This window comes from Lissotriton helveticus, chromosome 7 (assembly GCF_964261635.1).
Source record: "Lissotriton helveticus chromosome 7, aLisHel1.1, whole genome shotgun sequence".
Taxonomy (NCBI): Eukaryota; Metazoa; Chordata; class Amphibia; order Caudata; family Salamandridae; genus Lissotriton; species Lissotriton helveticus.
In genome coordinates, this window is record NC_136068.1 from 1,003,204,981 (window position 1) to 1,003,219,313 (window position 14,333).

The window sequence follows — 14,333 nt, forward strand, 5'->3', positions numbered from 1 at the left end:
AAGCTTATTAGGCTTTAAAAATGCACGTGGGATGGTTAGGTCGTAAGGGTCTTATTTAGAGTTTGGCAGATGTAGGACATCTGCCAAAAAGGGCTGGGGGTCCTATTGTTCTATTCAGAGTGTACAGGACTGGAATGAACTCTACACAGGGTGGGGTGGGTAGGACAGCTGCCGTTTTTTTTGGTGGATTTTCCACATTAGCCTCACTCTAAATGAGGCCGCGAGTCTACAGCCAGAGGTTTACAACCACGCACAGGGGTGGATTCCTACTTTTAGAAGAGAATAAAATGTTCCTGGGTTACATGTGGGCACCAGCAGCAGTTTTGTAATTTCAGGTGCACTCCTAGAACCTTTGTGAATCTGCAATTGTGATTTGTGGAGCCAGTTCCACGAAGATAGCGCACAATTGAGCAATAAGAAATGTCATTGGAAGTGTGCAAGTCAATCGTGTCACCTTTTGCCCACAGGAATAACATTTTCCCCCGTGGAGAAACCCCTTCACCTCAACCCTCACCAGTTTTGTAGTTATTCCTTCCACCCTCTTCATGCACTAAAAAGGGGTGTACTCTTGATTTGTCAGGGGTAACTCTCTGACCATTTTAAGGGTAGGAATGGGTGAGAGAACAATGCAACAATATCTTAAACTTTTTACTCCACCCTAGAACGCCCACTCCCCAGTCCTCGAGCTGGATTTACCCAAGCACCATATCACACTCTCAGTAGATAATATTGCACCTGAGTAGATAGCTTTACATGTGCCTTTATGAATTTTTCATACTCGTAATCAAGCATTTATGTTTTGTGATTTGGTCCCAAGTGTCCTCAGGGATGTTGCAGCCCTACCAGCCTTGAAAGGTTGTAATTGCTAGAATTTATTTAGGAGTTTCAATCTATGACTTAATTACATCTTCTTATGAAATGGTTCCAGTACCACTGCACTGGAACTCTGTGCACCTTGACCTGAGGGCAATGTCCTCTCTCCAAGAATGCGGGGACCCTGTAAAGACTCGCCTCACGGCCCAAGAGACCTCCTGCCCTAGCCATTGAATCGTTATAAATACCAACAGCAGAACCCTTTCATCTCACTCCAAGAAAACCCAATGTTATTTATGCATACAATGTATGTGGCATAACTTACTCTAAGACCTCATTGTGCTCACGATTACGCAAACTAGTCGCCCAGAGGGGCTTACGCAATATCTTTGACAAATACTGAACGTTGCTTGTAAACACCCCATGTAATCCCCAAAATGTCTGTGAACAAATAGGATCAATAGATATAGGAGGGGTAAAGAGGTACACGGTAAGGAGGAAGAACAGGATGAGATATGTAGAGAAGGCGATGGAGGTAAGGCAGCAAAAGGTGTTGAGGATAGAGAAAAGCAGGGATGAGCAGGGAAGGAGACAGGGGGTAAAAGAGGTGTACTGTACACATGGAAGGCGGCAGATACAGACGTTAGGTAAACTGAGGCCAAACAGAAAATTCACAAAATGTCAGCCTGTGGGAGGTTCAGGGAGAAGAAGAACTACAGGGAAGTAGCATACTCCTGGAGGCAGCAGGAAGAGAAGACTGTTGCAGAGGAGGGTGGTGTTTCTGTGTCAGTGACTGAAGATTTCAAGGCTAACTATACATTTAACAGTGATGTAAAGAACACAAATCAGCTTCCCCTCAGTGCTTGCTTTCCTTTTTACTTCTAACACTCCTCGGCAGCCTTTGCTCTTTGCTGGGAGAAAGAGCCACGATTAGTGCCGTGATAGCATTTGGTGAGATCCTGAAGGGCAGGACTTTGTATCTCCCTGACCTCCATTAGAAAAAACCCCGAGTTCCTCAGAGCACTCATTTGCCAAGATACACTGTTAGATTTTCGACAGTTTTTAGCTGTCGGTAAAGACCCTAATGTGTACTAGCAGGACACTTTTATGGTGTCCGCTTCTGCTTCCTCACTCTGGCACTTGTGATGCCACTCCAAAGGGATACTTCCCTGAAGTTTGCCCACTAGATATCTTTTGATGAACATCTGAAGGTGGTACCCACTGCAGAAACAAAGTCAAGTTCTGTCCATTATTTTCTTTTTTTAGTAATCTGCTTATTCTGTCTCTTGAGATGCTTTCCCTGAGTAGAGATTCTCCAGGTCTTCTCAACTCCACCTCTTGTCCTCTTTTAGTGAGCCTCCTGATTCCTGGACATCATCACAGTCGCTTGTGGGCCCCTCTGCCCCTGATACTTTCCTGTTGTAGCATTCTCTAGCTCTTAAGTTGACATCCTGCCACAGATGGTTACTTGCTCTGTGCTAATGCAGTCTCTCAGGATGCAGACACAAGGCGTCTTGGTACAATGGTTCACATGCTGGCTTTTCAGAAGAGAGAGGTATTTCTTTATTGCAATCTCTGCCTTTATTATCCTTTGATAGGGCTTGTGATGAAATGAGGCTCTTACCGTCGCTTTTCCATGGCTCACTGGCAATCTTCGCAGAAGTAAAAGAGCGTTGTCTTCATTTGAATTTACCTCATACTTTTTTCTCGGTCTTGTACAGGTATCCCTCTGTTCTGTTAAGGATGTAAGAAGATTCTTGTCTTTGAATCCTTGGAATGTGAATTAGAACAGGTCGGGCGGCTATGAAGACGTATGAAAATATACAAAGTGCTCTTTGAAGTAAATTATAGTTTTTCTTGCTCTAAAGTTTAAGAGAAAGATTATTTTGCATCTTGATTGCACAATTGCTTCCGTGAAGACATCCATGCAATCTTCTACCATCTTGTTTGCTTAAAGCCATTGCAGAATTACTTGCCTGTGTCTGGAAACAAGCGAACTCTGCATATTTATTGAATTGCCTTCCACTGAATGGTCCACATCCTCTACCTTTAGTTTGTGAGATGGCATATGCTTTTCTAGTCATATTAATGTTGGTTTCTTCGCTTCTGATGATCATGATGTTCAGTAGGCTACTGCTAAAGAAATTCAGTGTACCACCCACCGCAATAATAACATACATGCTGAATTGTTATGAAGAGTGGAAATAGCCACAGACTACATGCAAATCCGGTTAATGTGTTTTATGTTTCATTTGGTTGTCTGGGTTAACATGATTGGTAATAATGCACAAGTCAGTCCGCGGAGCCTCATCTTTTAGAGGGCCCGTGTAAAACATTTGCAGTAAGGTGGTCCTTTTTCAAGTATGTGAAGAAGAGGAAGGAAGCATTTGATCCATGTTGTAACCTTTGTTGTTGGCATTATGCTCCTGCAGAATCTCCATCAAGTGGTTGTATCATGATTTGGAATGTGCGCTCGGTGTACAGCAGGTTGCGGCTATTGTTTTCATTAATGTGTTTCGATCTGAATGACCTGCGGGCAGTATGGGTCTGGAACCTACTGGCTAAGAGCGTTTCCTTATGAGATAAAATATAGGGGCATATTACCAACAACTAGCGATAATTTTTGTCTCTAACTTGTTTAGAGACAAAAATTATCGCCGCAAATCGGCGATTTTTATCGCAGATAAACCTTGCTATTAGCAAGGTTTATCGCAAATGCGATAAAAAACGGCCGCAATGCATGAATATCGCTGAAAAGTCAGCGATATTCATGCATTATCGAGCAAATGCTCTTAGCCATGTTATCCACCTCCCATTGGATAACATGGCTAAGAACTGCTCCTGGGCAGGTGTTAGCTTTTGGAGATATTCGCGCTTAGCGCGACTATCTCCAAAAGTTGGTAATAGGAGATAGCGATGTTAGCGACTGTTTCCAGTCGCTAACATCTTGGCACGCCCACTTTGCATCTCATTAGTGATAAATATCACTGACATGCAAAGCGGGGCCCAAGATGGTCGCTATCTCCTATTAGCTGTCGCTAACTGGTGTTAGCGACAGCTTGGTAATAGGGAAATAATTTTATCTCCGCTTTCTTGGCTTTTAAAGCCAAAAAAGCGGAGATAAACCCCCTTGATAATATGCCCCATAGTTTCTCTGGTCACTTACCTCGTGGCCTGTTTCTTGAGCTTCTTCAAAGTTATTTGTCCCTGCTCCAGCCATTACTGTATCAGGTCCTGTTTAGAGAGCTCTCTGAGTAGGGTGCGAATGGTGGACAGTTCTATGGCAAAACAATATTAATCAGCAAATGTTCACATTATATCTATGACCTGGGCAGATGGCATGGCAAAATATCACTCCATCTTGAGTGACAAAAATACTTGAACCAATGGTGATACAGTCTAGAATGGAAAAAGCACAGTCTGTAGTTGATCCGAGAAGCGATATTTAAGGATTTGCATCTCTAACAAGCCCTGCGGCTACTGCTAGTTGAGTTTTTTGGACCAAGTTGCATTCCTCCAGCTGAAAAAATGCCCCTACACAGGAGGAACTAATATTGTTTTTAATCAGATTTATCTTTGCTGGTAGGTGTCATCATTGTAGCTTACGTCCAGTGTCTTTACTGCTTGTCGCACCAGGAGATTGGATACCAAACTTAAACTGTGAGTGCCATTATTAATCTGCATGCCAAGTGCACTTGTGAGTGTTGGTGGACCTTGTTGAGGCACAGCTTGGGGAATATATGGTGACCCCATTCAGTAAGTTAATCTATTTATTTGCAAATACATTTGGATCTCTCTCTCTTTGGATACTGTATTTGGGCGTTGGATAGCCAGAGGTACAAGACAGATCCTCCTTTTAATGCTTTCAGCACTTCGGCAATTGAGTAGAAGGCTGTTACTGGCTAAACATGTCTTGACATCAGGGAATCTTCAATGCATCCTCACCTGGTGTACCTTTTCAATCAAACTGGTCCAGGGACTAACTTATTTAGGTGACATTTCCTATAAGGTTTCAAAATTCTTATCACAAGCCCTTATGTTTTTATGAAGGTTAAATGTAATAAATAACAGCCTCACTTTCTTAAGATGGTGGAACGTCCACTTGTGAGCCCACCACTCACTTTAGAGCTGTCAGCTGTCACTTTCTTTGTGTCGTTATTCACTGTTAACATAAGCACCCCTCGATTTTCTGTTTTGTAGTTGGTTGTAGGTTGCAGCCATCATTTTGTTTTGTTCCCTCTATCACCATTGTCTATGGGAAAATGTATTGGATTGTCTTCAACATTCGGTATGAGAAGTGGACACCTTAATATATTTATGGTTTACCGGATAGGATATATCTTGATTTTATAGATGATGATTATTGGCATTATCCACAGATGTCGCTAGCAAAAGTTGTGTGAATCTTTTTAGGGTAGAGCTCTTCTGGTTGCTTGCTACTTGCCTTATCATTTTCTTGTTTTTATTTCAGTGTGTACGCCATGCTGGCTTTTGATTTAGTCTCTCTTATGCTCTAGTACTGCGTGATTCAAAGAGCATGTATCCAGCACTCCTTACAGCGTTTCCCCAATCATGACCACCAAAGATAATCCAATCTTTATCCTTCACCCCTCTCTATCAATGGGAACTCTTATTAATAAAGCAGGTTAACATCATTGTCTCAGGCTTGATTTGGTCAGCCTGGATTCCTCTGCCAAGTGGTGCAAGTGACACATTCTCAAGATTTTCTAGAGACACAGAAGTCAGTTTTGTAGCCCCCCTGGCACTAAGGAATCAGTCAATGTGCCAGCGCAAATATAAAAAAACAGGTATACTGTAACTATTCCACAACTCACTGAGCCCTTTTCAGCAAGATGTGTTTCAGGTAATGGTCAATCCCATGAGACCTTACAGGAATAATGAGTGGAACGCCCAAAACTCCTTTCATTAAGGAATAGCCCACTAAAGAACACTAAAAGTAGAAGGATACGTTTTAAAGATTTAGTTTTAAAATAAAATCTTAGTCTAGTGCACACAATATGAATTGTGACCACAATGAAGACAAATAAAATGGCAGTAGCAACCTGCACCAAACGTGTAAATAGGAGGAATCTTTTTAGCAAGCTTGCTGTTATAAATCTCTAATAATTCTACCCTCATTCACCTACTTCTAAGTCCTAATCTAATTTAAGCACAGTGGGAAATAAAGCCTATTTCGAGTTTCAGAAATAGTGCACACATGCATACCGGTTTGAACACTAGACCTCTATGTTCAATGACATAGCAAAGTCTGCTATTGTCATCTCATGAGGCCAGCTGATAAGTCAGCGAGCAAAGCAGCCGTGGCCCATACAGGTAAGAGCGGTGGGGTGGTGGAGCCGGGTGAGGGGGGATTTCAACGTACGATGACCAGGGAAAATTATTTATTCAGTTAATTTTCCGTGGTCATCGTCCGTCGAAATTCTCCCTCACCCAGCCCCATGCTCTTAACTCTATGGGCCGCAGCTGGAGCAAAGGCTAAGTGGGTCCTGTCTCAGTAGCCTTTGATTGAGACTAATGATCAAATCAAATCATAACCAGATCTGTTACTGTGGGTGAGTATCTGAAAAGTTTCCGCACTCTATCCATCATCTCCTTGTGTTTGCTTTGTCCACCCTAAGTTGGCAGGGTATGCCCAGATGTGGGTCCCTTGATTACTTTGCCACTGGATTCAAGCTAGCTTGGTTGATGATGGGTGTTTCCCCAAAACCGGTCCTAGGGTGCTTGTTTCCGGTCCAGGAAAGACCTGGCTTGGCAGATCGGGCTGGACTGATCCCATGAGGCACAGGGTCAAGAGTGATTTGCATATGGCAGGGTCTGAACTGGGGTGGGGAAGTGAGCTAAAGAACAATGATGGATTCAACCCAGATCTGTGACTGCGGGTGAGTGTCTGAAAAGTTTCAGCACACCGTCCATCCTCTCCATGTGTGAGAAATAATAGGAGGACACATAAAATCATAGACAGAAGAAAGGGTAGGAGGAAGGTGCTTTATCTGTGTACGAGGTTTAAGCTGATACATTAAAATGTATTCTAGAGTTCAATGAAAACATGAAATGAAAATTGACACTGGAGATTTGCTTTTATAGGAAGTTAGCACAGAAGAGTCGTGATCACTTGTGTTATGGGAACTTCCAACCATCACAGCATTTTCTCCCTGAGCCACTACTCCATTCTCCAACCCAAGTAAAGCCAAGCATGAGAAGCACTGCTATTCTTAATTTCCAATTTCAGTCTTCTGCCTGCAAGGGGTAGGTAGTTATATAATTCAGCTAAATTTCGATTGGTAAATGGAAACAAACGGTGTTATCTATTGGATATTATGGATACATCCAAACTGGGTCTTCAACTGAGTGTGAACAAACTTTGCTATGGTAGATTGCTATGGGTAGATGCTGACAGGCTGGGTTATCACTTGATTAAGATGGTTAGATGCTTATTGTTTTTCAGTTGAGTAGGTGCCAAATGACTTGGATGTTGTTAAGTGCAAACCTGAAACCCCTGCCGGGCTATTACAGACGTTCCTGAGCCACTCATTAACTACAGACAAAGAGCACATACTGCCACAATTGAGCCTTACACATAACCCTTCCGGTTAATCCAGTTATTATGAAGCAGTAACAGTGTTTATGTTATTATAACCTTGTTTCGAATTGTCTGATTTTGATAAATTGTATGTTCACTCTGATCCTCTGAGCTTCAATCACATGAGGCGCAAGGAGCAACAATGTGTTTCCCCCTTCATAAGGGATGTGGTCATTTATGTACCGTTAATGCTGATTGACTGATAAGAGTGTTGTCTTTTAATGTGTGTTCTTTGTGGCCCAAGAATCACTCCAAGGGGAAGGTGAGCCAGCTTCTGCCCCATTGCCACTCCCAACACTGAGAGCAGACCAAGAATTTGCAGGCATGAAGATTCCATGACCTATTCCGTTGAATTAGTTGGTGTTTTCAACTCACTGCTTCCTGGGTTCCTTCTCTTGCAAATCAAAGCATTATGGGAACATGGAACGTAGCCCCTTCCACTCATAGCCAGTCAAGCCTCCTTCTTTCCTTTGACTTCCTTGACTTACCTTGCAGGCTCGCCCAATCAGAGCCAGTATGGGTCAGGAGATTTGGCTCACCGTTCCCCTATCAGCCTGTCTGTGCCAGTGCTTCCTGGGCTTGCTACTTATCAAGTGTTATCTATTCATTTTTAAAGAAATCCAGTAAACCTGGCAGTGTTAAAACTGAACGAGCAGGGACTTTTGGACAAATTCAAAAACAAATGGTGGTACGACAAGGGCGAATGCGGCAGCGGGGGAGGTGATTCCAAGGTCAGCCCCAGTAAGAACAAACTAGCGGGTAAAAACAGAGCATGGATAGTAACCAGCAACTGCATGGCCGCACAGTGTTTAAAAATATGTATATTTAACAAACTAGGGATTTCCTTCTAGCCAGTACCTCCGTAACCACACATACTCAGGGTTATGCAGCCAGGCAAGAAAGATAACCCTTTGCAGTTTCCCTCTCTCCTCCCATCTTGGAGCACATGGATGCAACCGGCGGCCATTTTGCATCTGAGTCTTCACTATAAATCAAGTCATTGAAAATTAAATCTGGAGACGGACTCATAATCTTAAATATTTCCTGAAGTTCAGATGAGTGAATTATTTTCTACTTTTGTACTTAGCTTCAAAAAACACGAAAACGGTGAGTTTAGCTTATGTGGTTCTGAACCAATCAATCATTACTTTCAACCACTTGTGATCTCATGACGATTCATTGCATGAATTAGAAAAATATCAGTTGTGTTTTCGATAGTAAAAATATGATTTCCAAAGGGCACCTAAATTAATTTAAGGACACCCAGGTCAGCAAATGAAAAACGGAATGGATCTGGCATAATGAACACATAAATATTAGATCTGCTCACAGGACCTCCTACACATCACAATATTATACTTGCTGGATGAGAAAGAGAAAAACAGTCTTTATATAGTCTACTTGAAAGCTCACCAGTGATTAAGTGCCACGCCCTTAATGCAGTACAATCAATTTACTAACATGCAGTATATCTGTCATAAAGCACTAGCTCTGGCACTAGGTCAACTTGCTAAATCTCGTTATTTAACATCCCTGCATCTCCTAATAGGGAATATAGAACACAAATGCCTATAAGTATTATTATGACTTTGGTAGACCTATCATTACTGCATTATAGGATCACAATTAGGTCTTGAGACCCTTCCGTACCCCACAATTCTCCCAGTCTCAAAGCATTGAGGAATATGTTTCTCAATCCAAGATGGCCGCCAATCACTTCCACTGAACCAAGCAAACATATTATTCCCACAAACTGCTGCAGTGTGAATTGTGCGCATCGTGTCCGATAATGTTTGCTCACAGATTCAGCATGAATCATTGGGTGGGAATCCAAATGCTAAGCTTGTTGGAAATGTTTGATCTGGGGAGGGGCATGAATATCTCCTAAAAATGTAATTCTTGATTTATTGCCCAGAGGTAAACTTACCTGCAGCGAAATCAGGAGTCTTACTGACAAACCATTGCTGCTACAGATCAAGTCCACTATAGGTGGAGAAGACTCCATCACATGGCAGGTTTTCCAGACACAACATTGCTGTAGTCGTACCAGCCTCTGATGGATTCTAGAGCATCTGGAAGCCTCCTGTTTCCCCTACAGGTCAGATTGCCTCTACCAATGCCAGCTTTGCATGAGCTTAGGTGAAATCGAAAGAAAATGCATATGCATGGCCTCTAATCTCACAATTATTAGTCTAAGGAGTACTTTTTCTTGCATTAAAATAGATGACAACCTCCCTCAACTGCTGTTTGATCACAGTTCTTGACAGTAAATCCTCCTCACTGCACAATGCGCTCACTTGGCATGACCCACAAAGGCTTTGACTTGAATTAAGTCACTCGTCACAGACAGGTCATCTAACAAATGGGCAGCCTCCGTGATCCGATAAATTTCGTTTAAATCAGGCTCATCAACAAACAGACTTCCTCCTGGTCAGCATGTCCATAACAATTAGATAACGTATTGCTAGAAATGGCTTCACTTCATTTCTATGGTAAACTTAAGCGGAGTTCCATTCACTCCCATTTTTGATAAAATTGACATTCTGTAACAGCATTCACAAGTCTTGGTTTTGATTTTCAAACCATGTCATGTAACCTCTACTTTGCCATCTCCTACCAAGGACTTTACATAGTCATGCTCAGATTTCAAATTGGCTAACTTCTTTAAAATACACCCAATTTACTAATTAGTTATTAAAAAATAACACTCTCTTCCTGTCAATGCCACACTTAGTCCCATTTCTATTTCAGGCCGACTGTAAAACTATTGAAAAGGAATTCCTTTAATGGCCGGCAGTCCTGTTTGACCCCTGTTGACTGCTACATTGTACAGCACGGTGCTCGGTGCTTGAAGTTGCTGGTTACTCAAAGTGATATAAGACATACTCATCTTGCTGTGCTGGAGTTTGGGTGGATTGAAGGTGCGGGTAGGGGCAGAGGGTGGGCTTGAGAGAGTATTGAACTGTATCACTTTGATTATGTTGAAAAAAATTGAAATTGTTGCTGATCGCTGTATGAACTGTTTCTGTGATGCCCAATAACATAAAATAACATTGGTAATGTTATTTATGTTATTTCCCCTGGTTTGAAGAGGTGCTGTAAACCTAGCGGTATTGAAGCTCAGTGAGCAAGGCGTCTTAGACAAGCTGAAAAGCAAATGGTGGTACGATAAAGGGGAGTGTGGAAGCAAAGACTCCGGAAGCAAGGTCAGTCAAACTCCCCACAGAGCTTCGACAAACTCACAATGATTAGCCTGCCAAGTTTGTGACCCAAGGGGAGCCTGTGGTCCCTGGGCAGGCGTGCACCCGGGGGTGCTGTGTTCTGGGGAGGGTCAAACAGGGTGCACACCAGGGCCCAGATGCTAAATGATGTGGTCTTCATGTGATTCAACACTTACCAACTTTTTAATTGCCATCCAGAGGAAGAACCTTTTCAGATGTAGTGTTGGCTCCAGTCTACACTTGAGTAGATTTATATCATACATGGGACACAGCAGTGTAGGCAACACCCAGACCAACTAGAGCCTAATCCTTTCACAATGCCTGCCACTTGGGGTGTAGGTCTCTCTCTATCTTACACATCCTCTCACAATGTCTGCCACTGATGAAGGTCTCTCTCTTGGACTACTCATCTTTTCCAACTGTCTATCTCAAGACAAGTGTCCTTCTTCTCCTAATATCCTCATCATCCTCAACTAGTGAATGTCACTTGAAGTGATGTTCTATTCCTCTGAGCACCATATACACTCTGAACATTATTTAAACACTCGTAGTGTTCTGTGCATAACTTTATGAAGCATTATGTGGGCAATACAAAGGTCTTCCCAAAACACAAATGGTGGACCGTCTTTCAGTGTGTCTTGTTTCATTGTCTTTTTGTTTAACATGTCCACAAAATTAAGCTGCTCTGCGGTCTCCTGAACGCACTCATTTTAAAACACTGAAGATCAGTGGAAAATGAATTGGCTGTTCATGATTTTGGCGCCTTACCACCCGGATTAGGGACCTCATTGCCGCTGCAATTCCACCCGTTTCTGCTCTAATCCAACATCAATATTTGGTCATCTTAAAAAAATCAGACAAGTGCTCCTAAGCAAGAAACTCCAATGGCAAAAAGTTGAGATTAGTGCTAATGTGCACATTATAATGGCCATTAGGTAAGGACTCCATTGGAAAGACACATTTACCACTAGCTTCACAACAGTATGGCTCAAGAAATTAAACAGTTATGAAATGAAAGTGAATGTTGTTAAAGCCTATGCTCTGGTAAAAGCTAAAATAATGTTGAACAGCGATGGTGCATGAATGTCCAGGGCAGTGATTCTGCTGCTGGTGTCTTCTATATTGTTGCCTTTTTTTCGGATTACCCAAGTTCGGGCTCTCCATCAATTCTATCAAAGTCATTTAACCCAACCTTCCATCATGCTGGACCTTGTAGCTTTCCTCCTGTTGAATCGCAGTGTGAAGTAACAAAAACTAGCCACTTCTCTCCAGCTGCTGACTTCAGTGGCATGGTGGTAAATGATGTCTGGCAGATAGGAGGGGCATTGCGATATTCCTCTAGAATGACCCTGAAATGCAGGTGTCAGGCAGTCGCATTTCTGTCTTATCTCTACAACTGCTTGAGGTATGTCCCACGCTATGGGATTTTCTAAAACTACAGCAACTTTGTTCCACCAGGATTACCTTTTAGCACTCCAACTCCGACAAAGAAAAAAACTATTTCCATAGCTAAACACAATTCATCGTGTATCTTCCCAGCCATGCAGTGTGAAGTCCAAGGCTTTAGACATTTCCAAAATCTTTCAACCTCTGCTTGGTGGTAGGCATATTTCCCTCATATTTTGCACAGGCGTATGTAAGCCACTCGAATCTGCTCAGTGCTGCTTGATGAAAAAGCAGCAAACGACTTGTTTGAGAGGCAAGCATATTTCTTGCTCAAGGGCAAGCAGGTAGGCTGCGAAAGAAATTTAAGCTGCTGAAAAAGTGTGAATAGTAAGAAATGTGTACATAATGGGAAAGCAGGGTCTTGGATCTCATATCTCACCTGATTACTCCCTCCTCGCCAAGAATTGCTCTTCTTCCTGCTCCCAGCACTCGCCCTTTATAAATGCACCCATTGTTTATGTTATCAACAATTGCTGGAAATGCACTCCTGAGTTTGTGCTAACCTGTGGACTGGGGGGAGGCCAACAGTAACAGTGGGCACTCTTTGTGTGGAGTTTCGCTCACAACTGGCACTGTATGAGAAACCATTTTCGCTGGTATCTCGTTTCATCATCTGTCACAACTGTTCACTCACCCATTCCGTCTATTACATGCTGTGGGTTGTATGTCACCATATTGTGCTTAAAATACTGACCTTCAAAAAATCTGCAACCACTTTTATGGCTACCACTGTGTTATCAAAGCAAGCATATTAGGTAGGTATAGATTTGCTATTCTTAATTTGATGTCTATTAACCATGAATGTATAGTGGTAGCTGGTATTTTTCTCGGTCAATATTTCAATCATGATATTGCGATATAACATATCTGTGAAGACGTATTCAGTCATTTCAACAGTGCCACAGAGACAGTTAAACTTCATTGAATGATATTTTCAGCCGAGGGACAATGTCCTGTGATCCCAAACAGTTATCCATCCTTGAATAAACATAACCAATAATGTAAGGGATCAAACCTGCTTTGGTCAATCCCCCATCACTCATTTGTCAAATGGTGTTATGCACAAAACCTGTTATTGTATCTTCCGCACCAAATATCGATCCTCATGCTTGCTGATCCCATGATCTGAACCGGAGCTGAACAATTCTGTCTTGGACAACCTTACAATGCTGTAAACATAGAGATCAGGTCAGCAAAACCTATCATGTTGATTGTGGAGCCAGCTTCTAAGGGTTTTGTGGTGAGGATTCAGGGCCACCCTGATGCACTTTTCACCTCCAAAATTGAAGTATAAAAAAAGATCATTGAATAGGGAATGCTCCTGTTGTTTTCCATGAAGAAGATTTGAAATGAGGAGCCTTGATGCCACCCAGGTTAGTGAAATAGAAATCCTTTTTATTTAGGCCTCTGATCCACAACCTAATAGAGGTTTTAAGATGCTAGAACCTATTGGAGTGCCAGCTCAATACTTGAAGAAGTAAAGAAACGGCTGAAGGGGTTCTCACACTGAACCGCTTACAGGGCCACTGCCTCAACCTCATTTAGTGCACTTAATTAGCTGCAGAAGAATTCAGATTTCACTGTTGGACAAACCCCCTCACATGCAACAGAAGGCCTAGTATGCAGGAATAGATAAAACTGATACAGCATTAGGGCACTGGGGTATGATAGGGACTGTTGTTTTGGACCAGAGAAAACAAGAATAGCCAGGAGTCTCAACATGGCACTGCCTAATAGGGAACCCTTCACCATCTATGTACAGTGCTCTAACTCTCTATATTCTAGAAGGGCCCAATTCATCATTGTGGGCATCATGTTACCTTGGAACATGACATGTTTTAGCTTGGTGAGCATCTCCCATATTTGCAGTTATTTTGAAACATATTGTACAATTTAAATGTATGAACTTTCACCTGGGTTAGTATTTATAAAATGATGAGTATAAGTGAGCTTTCTGGGGTCTCATGACATAAATCAAGGATGTAAAAGGTTTGGATAATGTGGAGAACCAAAAGACAAAACTGAAAAAGATAGTACATGCTGCAGCTGACTTCCTAATACAGAATTGGTTGAAACGGATCTATTGAAAGCTATCAACTCAAGTCTTGGTGCAGTGATCCCATATGTTTGGTTGATATTTGAAATTCCTGATGCATATTTTAGATTGCCACAAGAGCACCGAAAGAGGAGTTTTTCTCTTTGAATAGACTCCGTCAGGAATATCCCCTTTAGTTCATATTATCCGGAATAAA

General features: G+C 42.2%; 1 protein-coding gene across 4 annotated transcripts in view; it reads left to right on the plus strand.

Annotated features, from left to right (window-relative positions):
- GRIA1 (glutamate ionotropic receptor AMPA type subunit 1) overlaps positions 1-14,333 on the plus strand; it is a 559,324-nt gene that overhangs the window by 528,201 nt on the left and 16,790 nt on the right. For 2 of the 4 annotated variants that reach the window (XM_078653641.1, XM_078653642.1), the window contains exon 14: positions 8,031-8,145. In XM_078653641.1, the coding sequence (XP_078509767.1) occupies positions 8,031-8,145 (115 nt within the window). Of the gene's footprint in view, positions 1-8,030; positions 8,146-10,505; positions 10,621-14,333 lie in introns of all 4 variants that reach the window. The other 2 variants (XM_078653640.1, XM_078653643.1) reach the window with 1 other exon arrangement.